This window comes from Salvelinus alpinus, chromosome 15 (genome assembly GCF_045679555.1).
Source record: "Salvelinus alpinus chromosome 15, SLU_Salpinus.1, whole genome shotgun sequence".
In the NCBI taxonomy this organism is placed as follows: Eukaryota; Metazoa; Chordata; class Actinopteri; order Salmoniformes; family Salmonidae; genus Salvelinus; species Salvelinus alpinus.
This window is the reverse complement of record NC_092100.1, coordinates 20,251,919-20,278,226: the sequence shown is the minus strand read 5'-3', so window position 1 is coordinate 20,278,226 and position 26,308 is coordinate 20,251,919. Positions and strand designations below refer to the sequence as shown.

Sequence of the window (26,308 nt, the reverse complement as noted above, 5' to 3'; positions counted from 1 at the left end):
ATGGAATCAAAAGCAGCACTAAGGTCTAGGAGCACGAGGACAGATGCAGAGCCTCGGTCTGATGCCATTAAAAGGTAATTTACCACCTTCACAAGTGCAGTCTCAGTGCTATGATGGGGTCTAAAACCAGACTCGTATACATTGTTTGTCTTCAGGAAGGCAGTGTGCAACAGCTTTTTCAAAGATTATTAGAGAGGAATGGAAGATTCGATATAGGCCGATTTAGTTTTTTATATTTTCTGGGTCAAGGTTTGGCTTTTTCAAGAGGCTTTATTACTGCCACTTTTAGTGAGTTTGGTACACATCCGGTGGATAGAGAGCCGTTTATTATGTTCAAGATAGGAGGGCCAAGCACAGGAAGCAGCTCTTTCAGTACGTAGTTTAGTTGGAATAGGGTCCAGTATGCAGCTTGAAGGTTTAGAAGTCATGATTATTTTCATCATTGTGTCAAGAGATATAGTACTAAAACACTTGAGTGTCTCTCTTGATCCTAGGTCCTGGCAGAGTTGTGCAGACTCAGGACAACTAAGCAGATTTAAAGGGGAGTCCGTAATTTGCTTTCTAATGATCATGATCTTTTCCTCAAAGAAGTTCATGAATTTATTACTGCTGAAGTGAAAGCCATCCTCTCTTGGGGAATGCTGCTTTTTAGTTAGCTTTGCGACAGTATCAAAAATACATTTCGGATTGATCTTATTTTCCTCAATCAAGTTGGAAAAATAGGATGATCGAGCAGCAGTGAGGGCGCTTCGATACTGCACGGTACTGTCTTTACAAGCTAGTCGGAAGACTTCCAGTTTGGTGTAGCACCATTTCCGTTCCAATTTTCTGGAAGCTTGCTTCAGAGCTCGGGTATTTTCGGTATACCAGGGAGCTAGTTTCTTATATCAAATGTTTTTAGTTTTTAGGGGTGCAACTGCATCTAGGGTATTGCGCAAGGTTAAATTGAGTTCCTCAGTTAGGTGGTTAACTGATTTTTGTCCTCTGACGTCCTTGGGTAGGCAGAGGGAGTCTGGAAGGGCATCAAGGAATCTTTGGGTTGTCTGAGAATTTATAGCACGACTTTTGATGCTCCGTTGTTGGGGTCTGAGCAGATTATTTGTTGCGATTGCAAACGTAATAAAATGGTGGTCCGATAGTCCAGGGTTATGAGGGAAAACATTAAGATCCACAACATTTATTTCATGGGACAAAACTAGGTCCAGAGTATGACTGTGGCAGTGAGTAGGTCCAGAGACATGTTGGACAAAACCCACTGAGTCGATGATGGCTCCGAAAGCCTTTTGGAGTGGGTCTGTGGACTTTAACATGTGAATATTAAAGTCACCAAAAATTTTAATATCTGCTATGACTACAAGGTCCGATAGGAACTCAATGAGGAACGCTGTATATGGCCCAGGAGGCCTGTAAACAGTAGCTATAAAAAGTGATTGGGTAGGCTGCATAGATTTCATGACTAGAAGCTCAAAAGACGAAAACGTCTTATTTTTTTATTTTATTTTTGTAAATTGAAACTTGCTATCGTAAATGTTAGCAACACCTCCGCCTTTGCGGGATGCACGGGGGATATGGTCACTAGTGTAACCAGGAGGTGAGGCCTCATTTAACATAGTAAATTCATCAGGCTTAAGCCATGTTTCAGTCAGGGCAATCACATCAAGATTATGATCAGTGATTAGTTCATTGACTATAACTGCCTTGGAAGTGAGGGATCTAACATTAAGTCGCCCTATTTTGAGATGTGAGGTATCATGATCTCTTTCAATAATGGCAGGAATGGAGGTGGTCTTTATTCTAGTGAGATTGCTAAGGCGAACACCGCCATGTTTAGTTTTGCCCAACCTAGGTCGAGGCACAGACATGGTCTCAATGGGGATAGCTGAGCTGACTACACTGACTGTGCTAATTGCAGACTCCACTAAGCTGGCAGGCTGGCTAACAGCCTGCTGCCTGGCCTGCACCCTAATCACACCCTAATCAATCTACACACAATACCCCAAAATGACAACGCAAAAACAAGTTAAGAACATTTTGCTAATTTATTACAAATAAAAACCAGAAATGTCACATTTACATAAGTATTCAGACCCTTCACTCAGCAATTTGTTGAAGCACTGTTGGCAGGGATTACAGTTTTGCGTCTTCTTGGGTATGACACTACTGTTTAACTAATGGTTCACAGAGTTCATGTTTGAGTTAATTCATCGAGCTCTATCTAAAGATATTTGTAATTGTATTAGAATTTGTGTGTTGGAGATTGAGAGAACTACATACATATTTTGTACTGGTTAGTATTGAATTAGGCTTTTGACTGCAAGTTCCAGAATGCCTTGCGACAGGAAGTAGAGAGAGAACGCGCTAGTTAAGTGCAATTGACAGGTGATTATCCTGACTCCTTAGCGCTAGCAACTCATTATTCATTGTTCTGTTGAATCTAAAGTTTGTAAATGTAATGTGAACAAGTATTATTACTAAAAGAAGCTTTCATATCAAACCCGACGTCCCGAGTCATTACTTTGAAGATAGTTATTCTATAACTACTTTTCTCCAAAAAGTACTATCTTTGTCCCCATGTGCAGTTGCAAACCGTAGTCTGGCTTTTTTATGGTGGTTTTGGAGCAGTGGCTTCTTCCTTGCTGAGCGGCCTTTCAGGTTATGTCGATATAGGACTCGTTTTACTGTGGATATAGATACTTTTGTACCTGTTTCCTCCAGCATCTTCACAAGGTCCTTTGCTGCTGTTCTGGGATTGATTTGCACTTTTTGCACCAAGTACGTTCATCTCTAGGAAACAGAACACGTCTCCTTCCTGAGTGGTATGACGGCTGCGTGGTCCCATGGTGTTTATACGTACTATTGTTTGTATAGATGAACGTGGTACCTTCAGGCGTTTGGAAATTGCTCCCAAGGATGACCCAGACTTGTGGAGGTCTACAATTCTTTTTTTCTGATGTCTTGGCTGATTTCTTTTGATTTTCCCATGATGTCAAACAGAGGCAGTGAGTTTGAAGGTAGACCTTGAAATACATCCACAGGTACACCTCCAATTGACTCAAATTATGTCAATTAGCCTATCAGAAGCTTCTAAAGCCATGACATAATTTTCTGGGATTTTCCAAGCTGTTTAAAGGCACAGTCAACTTAGTGTATGTACTGACTCACTGGAATTGTGATACAGTGAAATAATCTGTCTGTAAACAGTTGTTGGAAAAATTACTTGTCATGCACGAAATAGATGTCCTAACCGACTTGCCAAAATTATAGATTGTTAAGAAGAAGTTTGTGGAGTGGTTGAAAAACGAGTTTTAATGACTCCAACCTAAGTGTGTGTACATTTCCGACCTCAACTGTACATAAAACATGTAGTCTCAAGGTTAATGAGGATAGTGGATGTGAGGGTTTAAGTGAGATTGCTTATAACAGCGCCACCTATAGGCCAATCAGCACCATTCTTTTTGACGAAGTTACTCATTGTGTGCTAAAGTTTTGACCATATCAAGGACAAATAAAAATCTAAGAATAACAATAGCTTCGCTGTGAACCCCTCATGATAACTTTATTTGTATAGCGCTTTTCAATACAAGTGCTTCACATCATAAAATAGAAGTACTTACAAAGAAACAAAGACGGGAGGAAGGAGAATGAAAAAAGATGGCCAAATAAAGTCATACATTAAAAGCATCTTTATAAAAATGTATATTCAGCAGGGATTTAAAGCTACTTTGTTGGGGAACCGACGAAATTCAGAGAGATGTGAGTTAGACCTTTCATTCCCGTTGAAAGCAAGTCTACAAAGCGGTAGATCTGTTCTGTGTGTGCTATTTCTATGCTTCCCGTTCTGAAGTTTTGTTTTTGCGTCTTTTGGTTTTGTACACCAGCTTCAAACAGCTGAATATACTGAACAAAAATATAAACGCAACATGTAAAGTGTTGGTTTCATGAGCTGAATAAAAGATCCCAGATATTTTACATGCATACCAAGCTTTTTTCTCAAATGTTGAGCACATTTGTTTATATCCCTGTTATTGAGCATTTCTCCTTTGCCAAGATAATCCATCTACCCGACAGGTGTGGCATATCAAGAATCTGGTTAAACAGCATTATCATTTCACAGGTGCACCTTGTGCTGGGGACAAAAGGCTGCTCTAAAATGTGCAGTTTTGTCACACAGCACAATGCCAAGTTTTGAGGGAATGTGCAATTGGCAAGCTGACTGCAGGAATGTCTACCAGAGCTGTTGCCAGATAATTTAATGTTAATTTCTCTACCATAAGCCGTATCCAACGTTTTTTTTTGAGAATTTGGCAATACGTCCCACCGGCCTCACAACCGCATACCACGTGTATGGTGGTGTGTGGGCGAGCGGTTTGCCGACGTAAACGTTGTGAACAGAGTGCCCCATGCTTTCCTGCAAAAGCTTTCCTGCAACCCGCTTCACCAATTACAAAAAAGTATTATTTACCTCAAATCTGAAAATCCACCGTGGAAGCTAGCCAGGGGCTAATTCAGAAGCTAGCCAGAAAGCTAACCAGAAGCTATCCGATAGCTAGCCAGAAGCTAATCTGTAGCTGCCCAGAAATTAGCCGGTCTGCTGGCTAGCGTTGGTGTTTCAGCTGCCAATGTTTTGTGGTCATCAGCTATTCCTTTAGCTCGATAATCTACCGGCACTTTTGTGCAACGCGACTCGGACCGGAGCATTCCGGGACTTTTTTTCTCTCAGTTTCCCCGGATTTCAGCCGCAGGCTCTGGACATTTGCAGCTAGCTAGCTGCAAACCGTGTGACTATTGGCTTACGTCGATCCCGGAGCAAACTCAAATCATTCCGGAGCTAGCCAGCTGAGGAGTTCCATCAGCCATTCCTGGGCTACAGTCACCTATCCGGACCCGTTTTTTTGTTTGTTTTGTTGTTGCTGCAGATACGGAGCCCCACCGGGCCTTCACGACTGACTGCCGACGTTATCTGCCCGAGGGAGTTATCCAACTGGCACCTCCGTCCCGACGTTACCTGAACGCTCATCTGGGGCCCGCTAACCGTTAGCTGTCTTATCGGCTGCTATCTGAATAAGTATATCGGACAATTATTATTATTATTTATTTATTTTATTTTCTTCTTGGGTCACTATATCTATTTTGCCAATTTGGATTGATCCCCTCTACCACACGGAACCCCACTAACCTACCGATGGAAACGCACGAGGTATCTACAAATAGACTTCCATACTATGCTATCTTGCTACCGATAGCCATCTACCCGGCCAGCTGTCTGGATCGCCGTGACCCCAACCAACCTCTACTCACTGGACCCTTATTGATCACTCGATTAAGCATGCCTCTCCTTAATGTAAATATGCCTTGTCCATTGCTGTTCTGGTTAGTGTTTATTGGCTTATTTCACTGTAGAGCCTCTAGCCCTGCTCACTATACCATATCCAACCTCACAGTTCCACCACCCACATATGCGATGACATCACCTGGTTTCAATGATGTTTCTAGAGACAATATCTCTCTCATCATCACTCAATACCTAGGTTTACCTCCACTGTATTCACATCCTACCATACCTTTGTCTGTACATTATTCCTTTAAGCTATTTTATCGCCCCCAGAAACTTCCTTTTACTCTCTGCTCTAGAAGTTCTAGACGACCAATTCTCATAGCTTTTAGCCGTACCCTTATCCTACTCCTCCTCTGTTCCTCTGGTGATGTAGAGGTGAATCCAGGCCCTGCAGTACCTAGCTCCACTCCTATTCCCCAGGCGCTCTCTTTTGATGACTTCTGTAACCGTAATAGCCTTGGCTTCATGCATGTTAACATTAGAAGCCTCCTCCCTAAGTTTGTTTTGTTCACTGCTTTAGCACACTGCCAACCCGGATGTTTTAGCCGTGTCTGAATCCTGGCTTAGAAAGACCACCAAAAATTCTGACATTTTCATCCCCAACTACAAGATTTGCAGACAAGATAGAACGGCCAAAGGGGGCGGTGTTGCAATCTATTGCAAAGATTGCCTGCAGAGTTCTGTTTTACTATCCAGGTCTGTTCCCAAACAATTTGAACTTCTACTTTTAAAAATCCACCTCTCTAAAAACAAGTCTCTCACCGTTGCCGCCTGCTATAGACCACCCTCTGCCCCCAGCTGTGCTCTGGACACTATATGTGAACTGATTGCCCCCCATCTATCTTCAGAGCTCGTGCTGCTAGGCGACCTAAATTTTAACATGCTTAACACCCCAGCCACCCTACAATCTAAGCTTGATGCCCTCAATCTCACACAAATTATCAATGAACCTACCAGGTACCACCCCAATTCCGTAAACACGGGTACCCTCATAGATATCATCCTAACAAACTTGCCCTCCAAATACACCTCTGCTGTTTTCAACCAAGATCTCAGCGATCACTGCCTCATTGCCTGCATCCGTAATGGGTCAGCGGTCAAACGACCTCCACTCATCACTGTCAAACGCTCCCTGAAACACTTCAGCGAGCAGGCCTTTCTAATCGACCTGGCCGAGGTATCCTGGAAGGATATTGATCTCATCCCGTCAGTAGAGGATGCCTGGACATTTTTTAAAAATGCCTTCCTCACCATCTTGAATAAGCATGCCCCATTCAAGAAATGTAGAACCAGGAACAGATATAGCCCTTGGTTCTCTCCTGACCTGACTGCCCTTAACCAAAAGAAAAACATCCTATGGCGTTCTGCATTAGCATAGAACAGCCCCCGTGATATGCAACTTTTCAGGGAAGCTAGAAACCAGTATACACAGGCAGTTAGAAAAGCCAAGGCTAGCTTTTTCAAGCAGAAATTTGCTTCCTGCAACACAAATTCAAAAAAGTTCTGGGACACTGTAAAGTCCATGGAGAATAAGAACACCTCCTCCCAGCTTCCAACTGCTCTGAAGATAGGAAACACTGTCACCACCGACAAATCCACTATAATTGAGAATTTCAATAAGCATTTTTCTACGGCTGGCCATGCTTTCCACCTGGCTACCCCTACCCCGGACAACAGCACTGCCCTCCCCTCTGCTACTCGCCCAAGCCTTCCCCATTTCTCTTTCTCCCAAATACAGTCAGCTGATGTTCTAAAAGAGCTGCAAAATCTGGACCCTTACAAATCAGCCGGGCTAGATAATCTGGACCCTTTCTTTCTAAAACTATCTGCTGAAATTGTTGCCACCCCTATTACTAGCCTTTTCAACCTCTCTTTCGTGTCGTCTGAGATTCCCAAAGATTGGAAAGCAGCTGCGGTTATCCCCCTCTTCAAAGGGGGGGACACTCTTGACCCTAACAGCTACAGACCTATATCTATCCTACCCTGCCTTTCTAAGGTCTTCGAAAGCCAAGTCAACAAACAGATTACCGACCATTTCGAATCCCACCATACCTTCTCCGCTATGCAATCTGGTTTCAGAGCTGGTCATGGGTGCACCTCAGCCACGCTCAAGGTCATAAACGATATCTTAACCGCCATCGATAGGAAACAATACTGTGCAGCCGTATTCATTGACCTGGCCAAGGCTTTTGACTCTGTCAATCACCACATCCTCATCGGCAGACTCGACAGCCTTGGTTTCTCTAATGATTGCCTCGCCTGGTTCACCAACTACTTCTCTGATCGAGTTCAGTGTGTCAAATCGGAGGGTCTGTTGTCCGGGCCTCTGGCAGTCTCCATGGGGGTGCCACAGGGTTCAATTCTTGGACCGACTCTCTTCTCTGTATACATCAATGATGTCGCTCTTGCTGCTGGTGATTCTCTGATCCACCTCTACGCAGACGACACTATTCTGTATACTTCTGGCCCTTCTTTTGACACTGTGTTAACAACCCTCCAGGCGAGCTTCAATGCCATACAACTCTCCTTCCGTGGCCTCCAATTGCTCTTAAATACAAGTAAAACTAAATGCATGCTCTTCAACCGATTGCTGCCTGCACCTGCCCGCCTGTCCGACATCACTACTCTGGACGGCTCTGACTTAGAATATGTGGACAACTACAAATACCTAGGTGTCTGGTTAGTCTGTAAACTCTCCTTCCAGACTCACATCAAACATCTCCAATCCAAAATTAAATCTAGAATTGGCTTCCTATTCCGCAACAAAGCATCCTTCACTCATGCTGCCAAACATACCCTTGTAAAACTGACCATCCTACCAATCCTCGACTTCGGTGATGTCATTTACAAAATAGCCTCCAAAACCCTACTCAATAAATTGGATGCAGTCTATCACAGTGCCATCCGTTTTGTCACCAAAGCCCCATATACTACCCACCACTGCGACCTGTACACTCTCGTTGGCTGGCCCTCGCTTCATACTCGTCGCCAAACCCACTGGTTCCAGGTCATCTACAAGACCCTGCTAGGTAAAGTCCCCCCTTATCTCAGCTCGCTGGTCACCATAGCAACACCTACCTGTAGCACGCGCTCCAGCAGGTTTATCTCTCTGGTCACCCCCAAAACCAATTCTTCCTTTGGCCGCCTCTCCTTCCAGTTCTCTGCTGCCAATGACTGGAACGAACTATAAAAATCTCTGAAACTGGAAACACTTATCTCCCTCACTAGCTTTAAGCACCAGCTGTCAGAGCAGCTCATAGATTACTGCACCTGTACATAGCCCATCTATAATTTAGCCCAAACAACTACCTCTTTACCTACTGTATTTATTTATTTATTTTGCTCCTTTGCACCCCATTATTTCTGTCTCTACTTTGCGCTTTCTTCCACTGCAAACCAACCATTCCAGTGTTTTTATTTTTTATTTTACTTGCTGTGTTGTATTTACTTCGCCACCATGGCCTTTTTATATTTTTATTTTTTTATACATATATTTGTTTGCCTTCACCTCCCTTATCTCACCTCACTTGCTCACATTGTATATAGACTTATTTTCTTTCACTGTATCATTGACTATATGTTTGTTTTACTCCATGTGTAACTATGTGTTGTTGTATGTGTCGAACTGCTTTGCTTTATCTTGGCCAGGTCGCAATTGTAAATGAGAACGTGTTCTCAATTTGCCTACCTGGTTAAATAAAGGTTAAATAAAATAAATAAATAAATAAAATGTTGGCGATGGGGTTATGGTATGGGCAGGCATAAGCTACGGACAACAAACACAATTGCATTTTATCGATGGCAATTTGAATGCACAAAAATACCGTGACGAATACCGTTTTTTAAAGGTATCTGACCAACAGCTGCTTATCTGTATTCCCAGTCATGTAAAATCCATAGTTTATGGCCTAATGAATTTATTTCAATTGACTGATTTCCTCATATGATCTTTAACTCAGTAAAATAAATGACGTTGCATGTAGGGTTTTATTTTTGTTGAGTATACAATATTTTTGGTTATGGAAAATGTATTTCACAGCAGTTTAGATGGTACAATGATTCTCAACTCAATGAATGCTTGTTTTGTCTCACAAACTGACATTAGGCGAACTATTAGAATTTTAGCAACCAGGAAATGGCAGCGCGATTTCTGCATGGTGCATCTTTAGTCACTGAATCTGCAAGCCCATGTTTTTTTTTTTTTTATGGATATTCTCCATTCAAAGGGCTTCAAAGCCCTGTTTTAATGGAGATTCTCAATTGAAATGGCTTCTTAGTCCAAGGCTAGGCTTTATATCTGTCCGGGAAACCGCCCCTTTTGGGATGCGCATGCCATTAGAAGTGTTCAAGTAGAAGTTGGAATTCGTACTTGGTGAAACTGCCACATCCATTTGCGACATTACAACTACAAAGAAGTTAGTTCAAACAACGTATACTGTTTTCTTCCCTCGGACGTCATTGCATGTGCGATAGAACAGCAGAGTGTACTTTTTTTGTTGTTGCTACGATGCTGGATGCTCATCTGGTTTCATTAACAAAAACAATAATACATGCGCTGAGGTGAACAGTAGCACTGTTTCACCTTATGCAGATTTCAGCTTTAAGGTATTCATATTTCTTTATGCATATGCGATTGTGACATTATGCATATGAGAAAGATGTGTCAAAGCAGAAATGACCCTTTCGTTGCATTGTTGAGAAGTTGTTTTTTTAAGCCTTAGAAATGTGTTGTCCCCAGGTGAAGCCCCTGATCTGGATTGAGTCTGTGATAGAGAAACACTCTCACAGCAGGATCGAGTACATGATTAAGGTAAACACCAGCCCTGCAACGTTACCCAGCAGCTAAGATAACAGTATGCTTAGGTATCAAATCAATAGTTAACCACGAAGCTATCATAAACACAATAAGCATGATCTTCTGAAATACAATATATTGATCTCACTCACTCAGGCTAAGAGTCAGTTCAAGAGGCGGTCCACAGCCAACAATGTGGAGATCCACATTCCAGTTCCCACAGATGCCGACTCGCCCAAGTTCAAGACCACGGTGGGCAGTGTCAAGTGGATCCCAGAGAACAGCGAGGTCATCTGGTCCATTAAGTCATTCCCGGTGAGTACAACAACACACTGGACTGCATGCTAAAGTAGACCATATTTTTCAAAGTGGGGTTCTTTTGAGTGACTGATCATCATAACCACAAATACAGATCTCAAGTGTCACAACTAACCTGGATAAATGTTTGTATAAAACAACACCATGATCCTAACTGTTGCTCTTTTGTCTTGTCCCAGGGGGGTAAGGAGTATCTGATGAGGGCCCACTTCGGTCTGCCCAGTGTGGAAGCAGAGGACAAGGAGGGGAAGCCCCCCATCAGTGTCAAGTTTGAGATCCCCTACTTCACTACTTCTGGCATCCAGGTAAGATGCCTTCCTTGCTGCAGTACCTCTTTTATCCACCAGGGGTGTCTCTTGTTGCTTTTAGTAGTGGGAAACTGGTAATCATTCTAACACATGATGGAGCTATTGTAACACATATGAGGTCTGCCTGTTCAAGCTGAGACCTGAGGTGTGTCTGGTTTGGTGCGCTTGGTTTGCTGCTTCGGGTACTGGTGCTGTTTGTATGTGGTATTTTGACTACAGACTGTATGACACTGTCAGTTAACACAGGGAGAACATCATCCCTTCATCACCATAGTGTTTGCCTGGTGGGTCTCTGTCAGAGATGTTGGCCTCTCTGTCACTAAGCTACACTGGAGAGCTTAGAAGTTGACAAGTTGCTCTCTTTCTGGGAAACAGCAGAATGTGTGCACTGTATCCAGAAAGATCTGCACAGGTGCTGTATAGCCAGCATCAGGCAATTGCCCAAAAAATAAAAACACGATCCACACACACTGCTTTTAGCACTCAAAATTGCCTTGTTGTATTGAGACATTGTTTTGACAAATACTGTGACATAATGGTCAAAAGCTTGTTGATGGGATGGTTAAGTGAAGAACAATTAGGAGCACAGTACAGTGTGCAGGTCTGTATTGTTGTGGGTCAATGTCATTCTCTCCCTGACAGCCCTCTGGGAGCTGTGGGTCCCCTGATCGATCCAATCAACCTCCAGATCTGCCACCAGGGAAATGACTTCGTAGCCCAGAGAATCAAAGGAAAGCCTTTTCATTGGCTCAGAGGAGGTTCTCTCGCCTCGTGTCTTTGTAAGCCCTCAGGGCAGCCTAAATTTGTCGGGGCATGGACTGGGCAAGGTGTCAAGCATTTCACAGGGATATTGGCCCATGTTGACTCCAATGCTTCCCACAGTTGTGACTCATTTCTCTGAACAGGTGAAAAAAAAACATCACCAAATTCACTGGGAGAACTTTACATAGGATGAAGATGCAGTACTCCGGCACCTCCGTACTACCTGTTGTTGGGGTTGATTGGTGTGGTGGGTCCGTGGGGGGCTTTTGACCATTTCTTTGGATTCCTCATGTCGAACTCGTTGTTAGAAAAAGTTTCGTCCAAATCAGATGTTAGTTTCTATATTTATTGAATATGATATGAATCCTATAAATTAAAATGGTCAATTTGGGTGCAATCAATTAGTTTAATTTCTTAGATCAAACTATATTTCAACAGAATGTTGCAATTATGGTAATTGTATCTGTTTCTAACAAACAATTTCAGACCAATCTGAGATGGTGGGTGTCAATCCTCTAGTGCTTTCTGAGGTGAAACAACCCGTATCATGTTTTGCACTGGACGCAGCACATTCAATAACATCCCACACATAATTGAGAGGCAGGGGATTAAATTACACTTTGCTTGAATTTCTCTGGAAATCAGGACATTTTGGCACTAATGGAAAATGGGGACTTTGTAATGAAATCAAGCGATGGAGATATTGACAGTGTCTTCCTGTTATGTTCTACCAGAGAACGGTCACTGAAAGGTTTCATCATCACTCCAAGATGCTCTCGTTAACGTAGCAATACGTAGGCCTACTTAACCCCAGTAATGGCACCTTGAGGAAAGAGTTGCTTGTAAACCGCAGCTCCTCAAAATAACTCACTCAACCAGAGATCAATGGAGACATCATCAGAGAGATGCCGCTGGAAGCTGCTATTTAGGGCGTTTGATTGAGCTACTGTGTTTTTTGGCTCTAGCTGACCCCAAGGCCGCTTCGCTGGTGTTCCAGGTCCTCTTGAATTGTGCAGAACCCCTGAGCCCACCGCACGCCACCAAGGATCTCTTCTAGCATGGAGGGAACGTTTAGGCAGCTTGGACTTATCATGTGAAATCCATAGATTAGGGCTAAATGTAATTTATTTCAATTGACTTATATGAACTCTAAGCCAGTAAAATTGTTTCATGTTGCGTTTATATTTTTGTTCAATCTAGTTTATCAACATTTTAAGCAAAAAAAATCTGATCTGTTGTATGAGCCTCATTGCTTTTAAAATGTTTTTGGATGTAGCTTAGGCCTACTGGTTGTTTGGGATCAATCATCTGACAACTCTGTCTGTTTGGAATAAGTTATTTCTTTCTCGCACAGAACGACAAGCTGACCAATAGAATAGGTATACTTTTCTACTATGGAGGATAGTAAGATTGACATAGGTTTGTGATTTTGCTGTTCGTTACTCTTCTTGTTGGCTGAGGAAAAGTAAATGTTGACCGTTATTCTAACATCTTCAAATTGGGATCGGAATTCGTTAAGGACGCACACTATTGCATCCTGTTCTGTTAAAATGAATTAGGCCTACTATAATCTGCATGTGATTTCAGTCATTCTGAGCATTGTGGGTTGACGCCCTAATCAGGTCATGCACCCAATGCATATTGGTCCGGTACATTTCTTAAATGTCCAGTAAATTAAAATGCTGCCAGTCAAGTGTCCGGCGTCACATTTTTCCTAACAGAAACCCTGGTGTGTGGGCGTATGTGTGCGTGCCTCTGCGTATGCCTGGCTACATGTGTGAGCGTATGTGTGCGAATGTGCGTGCTTACTCTCCACGCTCCCTTGTCTCTCGCACACGACACGCGGCACCAGCAAAAAAAGAAAAGAAAGAGGAACCACATCATCAGCTCCTTAATTAGACAGTGTGGTATATCAGAGCGTATCAAAGTGGTGTTTAACCCCACTGCCAGGCGTACAGGCAGATGTGCATCAAGCTCCCCAGCCATACCCCATCTGAGGTAGAAAAGGGAAGTTTAACACCAGAGTGGTTGGACTGCTGTAGAGGCAGGGGCTGCATTTTTTTCTTTATAGCCTGCTGATGGTAGGGGAGCCACATCAGGGCTCATCTGTCCCCCTCTAGGGGATAATTACAGCTAGGTTCCCCCTCCCCTCAGACACAGTGGCGTGACCCACCAGCCCCTCAGAGATGTACTCCATATAGGCCCAGTCAACCACCAGAACAGAACACATGACCAACTGCAAGTATACATGTACTATAAAATGTACAATAAATACATCATAGTCCATATTATGTTTGTACTGTGTATGAAAATAAGAATTGTGGCACAGACATCATGACAGATATCCTGAAAAGTAGATATTATTGTGTGGTACTATTCAGGTGCCCAAGAAATTGATTGATGGATGTGCCTTTGCTGTAAGTTTTGTAAGCACATGATCATTTGATCTTAATTTGATGTACATTAAGTTGTTCCTGTTTTGGGGTGGCACAGGTATACTAGTGGTTAGATCGTTGGGCCAGTAACCGAAAGGTTGCTGGATCGAATCCCCAAGCTGACATGGTAAAGATCTGTGTCGTTCTGCCCCTGAACGAAGCAGTTAACCCACTGTAGGCCGTCATTTGTAAATAAGAATTTGTTCTTAACTGACTTGCCTAGTTAAATAAAGGTTAAAAAAAAAAAAAAACTGTTTATTTATTTTATTATCAAACATCTATCAGTAGGTAGTAGAGCTGTCATGTAGACCTAGTTGTTTCAAAGAAGAACTTCAAAAACAAGTTGTTTATTGGACCCTGGTTGACAGGTTCAGTGCCTATTTTAGCTTCAGCATTAATTGAAGCTATTAATTTGATCAGCATGAGGCAAAGAGCTATTGAAATTGTGAATGATCTACCAGAGCCTGGAGAAAGCTCTTATAAACAACTACTGTCTCGATACAGAATGTGAATACAATCAGAGAAATCCTTGAAGACTGAGGACACATTCATCCCCAAGCTAAATATGCTGTATTTCAAGAGGGTGTCCTTGAAATATGGCATATTTAGCTTGCTCCAAATGTGTCTGAAACTTTTATACCGACTGTGTGAAAAATGTTGCCAAATCGTGCCTGCTTTGGTCTTACAGTAGTTTATAACAACAAACATCTAAAATTGTAAGGCTCCAGACAACTTAGACATAGAGTATAGTAGGCTACACCTCGATTTAGCTGTGTTTTATTACAGAATCGTATCAGCCAACCTTGTTACCGTCTGTGACTAACTGGTAGTGTAGGAATATGGAGCTACCAATTTCACCACAGGCCATGTAGAGTTGTAGACAGGTCAACTAATGTTGGAGATGTCAGAAGGAGAATAATGCTTTGTCCTTGTTTCACCCTGTGGGTACTATTTTTGTATCTCTGGCAGTTTCTCACTATGACTCTTGATGACTAAAACTTTAGAAACTGTGAAATATTAGGGAACTTTGAATAGGCTCAGTTATGGTACCACGTTTAGGCAAGATGAGACTAAAGGTTAGTGTGATTCTTGCTGATTTTAAAGTATGAATGTATCAATAAGGCCAAGAGTGTGCAAAGCTGTCAAGACAAAGGGTGGCTACTTTGAAGAATCTCAAATATAGAATATATTTTGATTTGTTTAACACTTATTTGCTTACTACATGATTCCATATGTGTTATTTCATAGTGTTGATGTCTTCACTATTATTCTACAATGTAGAAAATTGTAAAAAATTAAAAACCCTTGAATGAGTAGGTGTGTCCAAACTTTTGACCGGAACTGTACGTCATTCATAATCTTTATTGCTATGTAGGTCTATGTATGAGCTGGTAGCACAATTGAGGTTAGCTAGGGACACTGTCAGTGATAACCACCAGGCCTTTCTGAATCGGCCTTGTAGGCTTGCTTTAACTGCTAGCACTCCTGTTCTGCCAATGACAACCACTGGACCTGACTGATGTTAGCTTTAACATGCCAGCACTGAGATCCTCCTGTTCTCACAATGAGAAGAGCCTCTACTGTCTAGACTGCAGACACACACACACACACTCACACTGCTCTGAGACAGTTCAGACAGTCCTCCCATATGCATATAGACCTATTCATTTTGCATTGTGTATCGGTCGTGTGATCTGCCTCAAACACCCTTTAGATCTTAAATTACACTTGGAATTGGCATTGTGCTCAAATGGGAGTAGATTTACAGCTCACAGTCCAAATACAGCGCTAGTCTGACATGAATAATGTCAAGTCAGCAGACAGATTTACCTCGGTGGAGTAAATTATGTGTTTGTATCCTACTAGGTTGCCTTTGCACCAGTTTATGGGATCACAGCCTTTTCATAGGGGAATGCAGCAGCCCCCCCTCTGTAACCGTTTGGTATTTTATTAGGATCCCCATTAGCTGTTGCGAAAGCAGCAGCTACTCTTCCTGGGGTCCACACAAAACATGACATAATACAGAACATTAATAGACAAGAACAGCTCAAGGACAGAACTACATCAATTGTTTCTTTGTTGCCTGTTATGAGACAAATCAATCTTGTGTGTCTTGGAGGTAGGTTGTGCCCTAGTACTTGCAGTGTTCACACCTTTCTGAGAGGAAGATAAAATATTTATTTTGGGTGGCCAACTGCATGCCTGTTGCATCTTCATCAGGACCACCAGACAGATCAGACTTAGAGGTGCTCATTGAGGAGCCTTTAAGGGCCGGTGATGTCCTGGCTTTCTTCATTATGGCCCAGTTATGATTGATGGTACCCTTGGTGTAAAGTGTTTCACTCCCTAATGCAAAAACTATCATCTTCCACATATGGTGTTGATAAAAAGCTCAGTATTTATGTGAAGAGAGCTGGGCTGCGGTGTGGTGTGCTGAGTCCATTTACACATTGTCAAATCTGCCTGTCAGTGTAATTCTCTGGGCTGTTATTGCAAGTGTTTTATCTTGGGGAAGATTTAAGACTTAATCCCCCCCACTCTCTATCTGTTAGAATCTCTGGATGCCTGAAGGTGGTCCTCGTTTCAATGAGAGCCCGGCCATGAAACAATGGGGGAATATGAAGCTCAATTAATTATAAGAGCACCACGAAGATAAGCATATTAAAGGGATACTTCTGGATTTTTACATGCTAGCAGTTACCATAGACTCCTAGCCATTGTGCTAACGCTAGTTGGCAATTGCGCTAACGCCGGTTAGCAACTTCCATCAAACTGCACGCAGACATAAAAATGGTATCCACAAGTTCATCTGACTCTAGGGAAGTGGATAAAAGGCGTTATTGGAACAGTTAGCCCCCTCGTGGTATGGCTCAATTTGGATTTGGTAAATTCTTGCTATATGTGTACCCTTGGTGGATCTTATTCAGTAGGTTGTAGTTTGAAGAATTAGGATTGGGAAGTGCTAGTTCCCCACTTTTTGTTTTAATATCGAAAATGTTCTTAACCACTTCTTCATACCAGCTTGTTTCTGGAATGTGAGAAGTTCTCATCTGCAGACATTGACTTGTGTTGCAGCCAGGGCATATTTGACCTTTGTGGTTGTTGCCTGAAACATGGCATTGTTAAAGTTAGTATTTGAGTGAATATAAACAATAAAATCATCCTGGTAAAAACAATAAAGTATCATATACAGTAAACCTGATTTTGTTCTATTCGTTATAGTGTACTTTACAACCCCTCCCCCCACCTTCCTCACTTGAAACACGGTTTGCTCTGTGTGATGAAAGACATGTTTTGTGAACGTTTGCTCACTCTTGTTTTTAGGTGCGCTACCTGAAGATCATTGAGAAGAGTGGCTACCAGGCTCTGCCATGGGTTCGATACATCACACAGAACGGGGGTAAGGTTGAACATTCTCCACACATGTAGTAATAATAATAAGCATTCACACTCTTCTCTCAAAGAAGACTTCATCTCATTCCATTATACTGTAATAATGATCTCTCATTATCATACCACCCACTAAACATCTGCATGTAAAACACCGTCATCTACCATCAATCCTATGTGTTGAATTGTGCATGTATCTGAACAGCCATGTGGCTCTGCTCCGGTCCTCCGTGGTTCCATTGGCGCTTCTACTCTGTTGCCCCTCACATTAAATGTCTTGGCCTTTTTATTGGTTTCAATAGTTTTAGTAATTGCAGCACTGAATGTTGCTTCAGGGACCTTTTTTTTCTCTCCCTGCCATGGACTACATCTAGGAGACACACTGCTAGCAAGGGGTCTGTAATGCCAGTAGATTTGGTTATTTTCTCTCCCCTCTTCTACTGTACAGTACATCATGTTGTGAGGTTCTACAGTACAGTCTGCAGTCCATCTCTCTCCAGGCCTCTCTTCCTGATAAGGTTATCTGTGCAGATGGTCTGAGACAGGGCCCCTCCCACCTCTGATTGGCAGGAAGGAAGTAGCCAGGCAATAGCGTTGTTCTTGGCGGCCGCTGGGCAGCTGTCATACTGTACTACACCCCATCGAATGGCTGTCTGAATTATAAGCAGAGCAAACCCAGCCAATATTAATTATCTCCGATATCAACCAGAGGAAGGCATTCATCTCCACTCGACTGGGCGCTTGTTTTGATACTTTGTCAATCAGGGGGGGTTGAATCTTTTGGTCCGGGCAGTCTTTTTGTCTGCTCTGTGCAAGGTCAGACTACAGGTCCTGGGTCTGTTTTTGTCTGCGTGTGTGAATTGAAGATACAGTGGAAGACTAGCCTATTTGGAATCACTGACTCGCTGATGGAATTCATGTCAATCTTTTTACTACAATAAAACTAGATAAAACTGACAAACTGTATCTCCAGTAGGGTTGGGCGGTATCCAGGGTATGACATTCAGGTAAATTTGTCAGTGGTGGGCCGGGCCAGTACCAAGTGGCATGCAGAATTCAATAGTGGGTGATTTCATGTTTCATTTGCAGTCTGGGCAAGTACTTTTTTTAAATATTATAGCTAACCATAAAATCTGATATTTACACTATTTAACCCCCCCCCCTTCTCAAGGATGACAATAGCCTTAACATATGAAACTGTTTAAAATGTAATATTCTCCTCTTGAAATGAGCCCAATAATATATTGCAATATCTTTTAAGGCGTGTACATGAACCACATTATCAGGCAGCTGTGCTATTATAGCAATAAGCATTATCACCTGAAGTCAGATGGATGTAGCATGGTGACTACATGGCTGAAGAATGGGGTTGCTCTTCTGCATTGTTAACCACAATACGCTATTCATTAGCTAGGCCACACTCTAAATGTCATCTTGTTGCTTGCTAAATGTTCTAAAAAAACTCCCAATGTCACTAATAAATAATGTGATTTAGAGTGTTTTATAAATACTGTGTAATTGTGTGCATTTTCCAGTGAATATAGGCCTACCGTTAATGCATTCAATTGGCCGACGCGCTTCACGCTGGTACTTTTTTTTGTTGTCATGCCAGACATCTCGTTTGTAAAACACTGCCAATTGCGGTTAAAGTGGAGTTGAAAAATGAATCGTACAGCACTGAAAAGCCATGATCAGGCTCTTTTCAATAATTGCAATCAAAACTGTTGTCTTCCTGAGATTGCAGTTATATGTGTTGTGCAGTGACTGGGCTTATTAGAACATATTATTTTCCACTCAGCGATCAGCTGTGTGAGGAGTTGTGCGCTTTTGCCACCCAACAATGGATATTCAGCTGATCAACGACATGGCTACTTAACAGCTTCAGGAATTAATCTGTTATTAAACAATTATATAAACTTGACAATCAAGCAGTTCAATAGTGTAGGCCTACATAAACCTTTCTTTGCTAATGACATCGCTGTGTATGATGTCTGATATGAAAAAAGACTGAAAAGCAGGTGGAGGACTTTTTATTCTGTGATTGTGTGGAATCCAAGTGCCGATGTTCAACTCTGAATTGGGCTTCCCGCCTCCGCTGAGATGTGTCCGGCACGAGTATCCAGGACGTAGCCTACTGAGGCGGGGCTCACTCGAGACGGAAAGGGAAGGCTTCCTCCGCTTGGAAACCGAATGCTGATTTAATAAATAGTGTGAAGCGTCAGATATCGGGAAGATTGTTAAGGAATAAATACAAATATAAATGATTATTTTCTGTTTTGAAGTTTGAAAATGTACTGGCTCAAGCGGCCATATGAAAGCTTCATTAACTTGCCCTGGTGAGCTCGGCAGAGGTTGCTGGGCCAGCGGGCAGCCCTGAATGTCAAGCTCTGCCTTAATACCATTCCTGTACCATACTGGGGTATACAGTATTACCAGCAGTGCACACAAGGGCTGCTATTTTCTTTCCAAACATAAAACAATTATTCATTTGTCATATAAAACAAAATTAGGAGTCAGAGATCTTTAACCGGGAGGGGATTTATTGGCTGTAAACAACAAGCTTGATCTTGCAAGTTAGCAAACCAAATGCATCGCTGGAGCCCTGAGCTGGAGATAATTTATTTGGCACATCTTACATAGTTAAGTTATAGTTATATGCAGTGGCGTAGCATGCACCCCCCTGAGCTTTAGGGTACCTCAAACCCCCCAAAAAACAAAAATATTGACAGCATTTCAAAATAGCCGGGTGTATATGGTATACCGCCCAAGTCTAATCTCCAGTGATCCATTTTCACCAGGAACTATAATGAGTCCTGGCAATAAGACGGCTCCGTTTTGTCTCAATCCCTCTGAATAGATGAGTTCCACCGCCTTTGTCTGCGAGAAGAGATAAAACAAAGATATGCTGAAGCAGTTAAGTATCAATGCCAGAGGTGCAGAATCATTATTTTGTAAGAGGGAAAAAAGGGAAGAAAAACACAGGATGGGGCGAAAAGCTTTGAAGTCCCAGAGGACTGTGAGAACCTGCTAGCGTAGCGAGAGGGGAGGGCCGGCCGGAGAGGTCTTTGCCAAACGAGGGTGACCCCTCCGGTTTGGGGTTGGCGGATTACGAATGTAGGCAGCCCACAGGGACTACACCTGCATGCCCTTGCTCTTAAATGTTTGTTACCTTTCGTCACTGGGTTATTGCCAGTGCATTTGGCCAAGGAATGATTTAGACATGCATATGTGAGTAGGGGAATTCAGCAGTGCTGAAACAAAGTGTAATTTTTTCTAAATGGTTCTGATAAGATTTAATATAACAAGCACCAGTGGGTCTGTTGAATTACTCAAGTCAAATCAAATTTTATTAGTCACATGCGCAGAATACAACAGGTGTAGACCTTACAGTGAAATGTTTACTTACGAGCCCCTAACCGACAGTGCAGTTTAAAAAAAAATAGGATAAAAGTAACAAGTAATTAAAGAGGAGCAGTAAAACAATAACTATGTACAGGGGGGTGCCGGTACAGAGTCAATGTGCGGGGTCACCGGTTAGTTGAGGTAGTATGTACATGTAGGTAGAGTTAATTAAAGTGACTATGCATAGATGACAACAGAGATTGGCAGTGGGGTGGGGGGGGGGCAGCAATGCAAATAGTTCGTGTAGCCATTTGATTAGCTGTTCATGAGTCTTATGGCTTGGGGGTAGAAGCTGTTTAGAAGCCTCTTGGACCTGGACTTGGCGCTCCGGTACCGCTTGCTGTGCGGTAGCAGAGAGAACAGTCTATGACTAGGGTGGCTGGAGTCTGAAGTCTTAAGTATGGGTGATAGATTTCATACTGGAGAGGTTAGACCTTAACTGTGAGTGGATCGCTGAATACTTACAGTAGATGTACTGTGCATATAGATTAATCTTTCAATTCTTTAGTTTGACACAGATATAAAAAATTATATTTAAGAACGGTGCCAGCATACTGCACTGTTGTATCTCACCAAAAGGGAAGTTCTAGCCACCCTTTTCCATACTAAGCATCTGTATTTGTCATGTGCATGCATGTGTGGCGTATTCCATTAGTTCCACTTAGAGTTTAAAGAATACTAGAGCTTTTGTTTATGTTCCTAATTAATACTAAATCCAACTTTATTGTTCATCAAACCTGTGATTAACTTAATGTGTTTATGTAAGCTGTCACGGCAATCAAGCAACACAGGAGATCACTGATGTGTAATTATAAACTATGTGTGAAGGTGTTTGTAATTAACTGGGAAGACAAGACATCTCATGTAGGCCATCTCATGTAGGCCACCTCATGTACTCTGGGCAGTGCCAAGTTTTAAGTCCACATTCACCCCCAACGGCCCAAATGAATACAAGCCAACGCCACCTGATCTGAGTACTTGCATCATCTTGATGAGCTCTGGATTATAGTTGCCACACTGGGCACCCGTTTCCAGACTGTTTCCTTGCCAGTGTCCACCGCAGACTGCTACCACACAACCATTTTCTTTTCTTTTGTTCAAGAAAGTGATGCAACGTTAGCAGCCTTAACTGACAGATGATTCAGTCTGTATTCATTTTAAAGAGCAAATGTATTTAGACATCCTTAATATTAAGTTTGGCACCCTGTGGTTTTATTAACCTCATCCATTAACATTTACAACTTCAAAGGGAAAGAAGTGAATCATTATTGACCTATGCCTAGCCTATATGACATATCACTCTGTTATCAAACAATGAAAGACGAAGTACTTCAAATTCCACGTTTCATATTACTTTAAAAGAGGAGCAGTGTTATTTTATGGGGAAGTGATACACTTCACTGTACAACAACAAAGCAGTGGCCCGAAGTCAACTAGAGGCCCTGATCTCTTTGGCAGCCTAGTGTTTTCTTCAGGCTGATTGAAAATCCTTGTCAGATTTGCAGAGTGGCTTGGGGGCCTTGATGTGGACTTAGGTCCTGATTGGCATGTTGATGGCGGTTGCTGTGGGGTCACAGGTCTGTGGTTTAGCTTCACCCCTGCACCGACAAGCACTTTGTTGTGGACGACGGCGTGCGAATGGCACATCATCTGCGTGTCCCTGTGTGAGTGTGCAATGGCCAGGAGCCTGAGTCAGCAAAGCCACGCACTGTCTCCATCTCCGCAAGAAGAACTGTGTGCGTACGTTTTTGGGGAGAGGGGCACATAGGACCAAATTAGAGATCTCCCATGAGCGGGCAGTAAAGGCCTGTAAACACAGCTTATCAATTACCACAGCCAAAGTAGTTCTAGACTTAAGCTGTCTTATTCTACCCCTTTTAATGTTTTCTCTCAAACGCCATATAGGGAACCAGCATGTGTTTGATGGTTAAGAAGGGGGGAAACCAGTAGAACCATTGTCTAGCCCGTGGCATGTGCTTGCTACAATTTTAAAAATAATTTATCCATCTGAGTCAGTTATTTAGACTGATGTGAAGACTGGATTAGAGTTCTGTTAAAAGTATCATTTTTTAAGAAATGTCATATTACCGAGTAGTACTATTTTGAAGTTTATTAGTTCTATTAGTTGTTAAATGTTTAGAAAGGGTCAAAAAGTCTTCAGTTTTATGCACATGGAAAAGAGTATTTCAAACTAACAATATGAATCCCCACATTTAGAAAGCGAACCGTTGAGTTTCACTAGAAGTAAACATGTTGTGAAATTTAAAGCGTGTGTAGCAGGGACTTGTGGGCGTCTGTGTTAGACTCTTCATAACTATTGAATTTGGCACAGAATTTCTCCAACCACCGTCACAAACAAATTACAAATATGTCAGTAGTGTGTTTCAAAGTCAACTCCCGTCACGTAACAATACTATTGGGCTCCGGGCACTATTGTTCCAAGTGCCCTTGGTTCCCCTAGCAACCACTGAAACACTGTTCCACCTTAACCTTTGCACTTAATTGCTCTTAAAGCAGATACGGTTCAAGGCAAATGAAAACCAGATACGCTGGGCTTGGGGGGCAAACCATTTCATCACTCCACGTCTAACGTTCCACACATCACACTGTTTCCATAACAAACTCTTTCAAAAAATGTTTTATTACATACATTGAGGCTGTTTCTTAGGCTAAAGAGTGATTTTGGAGAGGTTTCTACTAACAGACGGTACTGATCTCGTTAAATCCGGCCCATGCTGCGTGCTTGCCCACGTTGTGACGTGTAAGAGGACACACAAAGTCCACAAACATAAAGCAGTACACAAGCCAGTGTGTAGGTGGGTGGGGGAGTGTGGATCTCATGCTCACCTCTACTCAAAACTCTGAGATTCCTGAACAGATAAGCAGTCAGAACTTGGCCTGAGCAGAGAAACCAAACTCGACACAGCTGTGTGCTTCCCATTGTAAATCTGTGTATTTAAGATGTTTGTTTACAACTCACACTGCCAAGCAAAGCACCAGAGAAACTTAACTCAACATCTCCTTACTTACACAGTATCGTTGGTCTTAGGGAACCAAAATAAGGAAACTTATCCTTGAGCTGGTTCTGCTGGTTTAATCAGTTGTCTCATACATACTTGTCCTCTGTTAGTTTTACAATGGGTGGAGCCAGCTCCCAAGAGACACATCCGGTTTTCTTTTGTTTGGCTCTAGGAATAATATTGAAACACCAATTCATTTTGATGAATTATTTTCCATTGTGAGTGTTTGAGGTTAAGGTGGAAGGGTAGGAAAACGGCTTCTCTAAGCATTGGCTTTTATGGCCAAACGGATGTATTATATATCAGTCAATATCCATGTATGACTGTGGGCTAAATTGATGTTACCGATTTGGTCACTAATGATATTGGTTTCCATTTTCTTTTCCAGATTACCAGCTCCGAACCCAATAGAAACTGCAGCAGGAAAGGGAAGGGCCCATATTTCTATGGATGGAACATTGTTGGTCACGGATGTGTAATTACTTCTAGTCCTTTTTCATGGACATTTGTTGTCAATTGACTTCATTTGTTTTCTTTTCAAGTTTGAAGTTTGTTTCATGTTTAGTGCCATAATACAAAAATTATATTCCTCTGAAAATTCTAAATATACGTTTTTATTTGGTTCCAGTTGTGCTCTAAAAGTTATGAGATGTATGATATTTCTATAGTAGGTCAGTTGCAAATAATCAATACAATTGTTGATACTCTACTTACCCCTTTTCCATCTAAATCACCTGCTTGCAATGTGGTCATATATTTTAAAGGTCAATTTCAGGTGTTACAAGTTGAGTGTGACCAACGAAACAGTGAAGTGTTATAAGAAGTTTAATGTGAATTTACACACTGCGTTCTTCATTTATCGGTTGTCCTGATTACTTAGTGATAGCCTGATGCAAGGCTGAAAAAGCTCTTCAATATATTGTCTGGTCCGAAATCATCGGACATCATAGTCTGTATGGCTGTTATGATGAGAATAAGGTGCATTGGTACATTTGTGCAGATCAAAGTGGGCACTTAAAATGGTCAAACTATAATAAAATATTTGCCACAAGTTTTTATTGCAGTTCCTTTAGGCCACCATTACCTCTGTGAATAGTCAAATCCTAAATGTTTATTAGGATGTATTAAGTTGCTAATTAGCTGTTGATACATTTTTATATTTTTGTCATTTTCATCTCTTGTTTTCTTATCCTCACATTATTCAGTGGAATACAACATGCTCAATGGAAGGCAACATTTTATAAACCGTTCTGAATGAAGCTAGCTATTAAATGGTATTGTACATTGCTAGCAGATCTTTTAGATGACTTGTGTTAACAGTTGACTGCCATGGTTGCGTCAATAAGTTCTAAAAAAACTAGGCCAAAAGCTGTAAACCGCAAATTTGCAAAAACATCCCTATAGTGATCCGACCATCAGATATTTTCTCCCTCATAAAATAAAAATTATATGGTCTTGTTTGCTGTAAACTGATGTTTATGTCCAAATCAGAGACAACAGTCCGAGTGGTTGTAAGTTTGAGGTTTCTCTCTTTCTTGTCCATTCATTTTGATCACAACACCGTTGTGGCCAGAGCTTTTGCATATGCAGAAAATGTATCTGAAAGTGTCATCGATTTTGACAACTTTTTTTTTTATACCTTCAGTTCACATCCAATTGATCTTTTAAAATGAACATTTTGTTGTACTTCATCATCCAACCAAACTTTTGCTTACTTTATACTTATGACACAAGGAACCCTTCAATCAGTTAAAATTAGGAAACCTCTTTTAGCAGTGGTATTGACTTGCCTGTATTGTTATCCATATCTTTAAAATCAAGCATCTATAAAAGTTATCAAAAAGAGCTTGACTGTTTCATTTTGTATTAAACTATTTTCAACTTCATTGCAGGCTTTCTACTGCATTGTCTGCAGCATGTTTAGGCAACATTTGAATACTTTAAAAATGCATCCATCCTTTGAAGTAATCACTTATCTGACTTGACTGCATCTGTGAATGCAAAATAGTGACACCCCTGCTTTCACCTAGCCAAACTTGTTCGACCAATGATTAATTTCAAGAAAGTGTGGAAGGAAGGATGCATTTTCAAAGTATTCCAAAATTGAATAGTTTTATGCTAACAGGTATTGGATATCTATCACTACAGCCCATTTGTGTTACATCACAACTCTGAGGAGAGTAGAAAGTGAATTGTCAGTGAGTCTAGATGCTGTGTTGCGTGCATTCCTCATGCTCCAGACCAGAATGGTGTATCTCCCTGCAGAACACTGGGGTGTGAATAGCATGCAGGCCTGTGAGTCTTTCTCGCTCTCTAAAACAAATCTGCCATTGTATCAGTTAATAAGCTTTAGATCATAATGGTGATACAAAGACCAGTTCTGCATAGCTGGTCTGCCCTTTACACAACAGAAGTGTCTCCTCGAGGATATGTCTCAGATATGCATATACAAGGCGGGCGCGTGGACAAATAAGACAAAATTGGCCTTCTGGAAACAAAGGTTCAAACTTCAGAACATGAACTGGATCAGCTAGAAAAGCGAA

The 26,308-nt window shown here is 41.8% G+C and overlaps 1 protein-coding gene across 1 annotated transcript in view; it reads left to right on the top strand.

Annotated features, from left to right (window-relative positions):
- The window catches only part of LOC139539652 (AP-1 complex subunit mu-1-like), a 35,889-nt gene extending 10,279 nt beyond the window's left edge, over positions 1 to 25,610 (top strand). The window contains exons 8-12 of the mRNA XM_071342798.1: positions 10,074 to 10,145; positions 10,287 to 10,445; positions 10,628 to 10,753; positions 17,278 to 17,353; positions 24,154 to 25,610. Coding sequence (XP_071198899.1) covers positions 10,074 to 10,145; positions 10,287 to 10,445; positions 10,628 to 10,753; positions 17,278 to 17,353; positions 24,154 to 24,176 — 456 coding nt within the window. The 3' untranslated portion in view covers positions 24,177 to 25,610. The remainder of the gene's footprint in view (positions 1 to 10,073; positions 10,146 to 10,286; positions 10,446 to 10,627; positions 10,754 to 17,277; positions 17,354 to 24,153) is intronic.
- Positions 25,611 to 26,308: the final 698 nt, after the last annotated feature.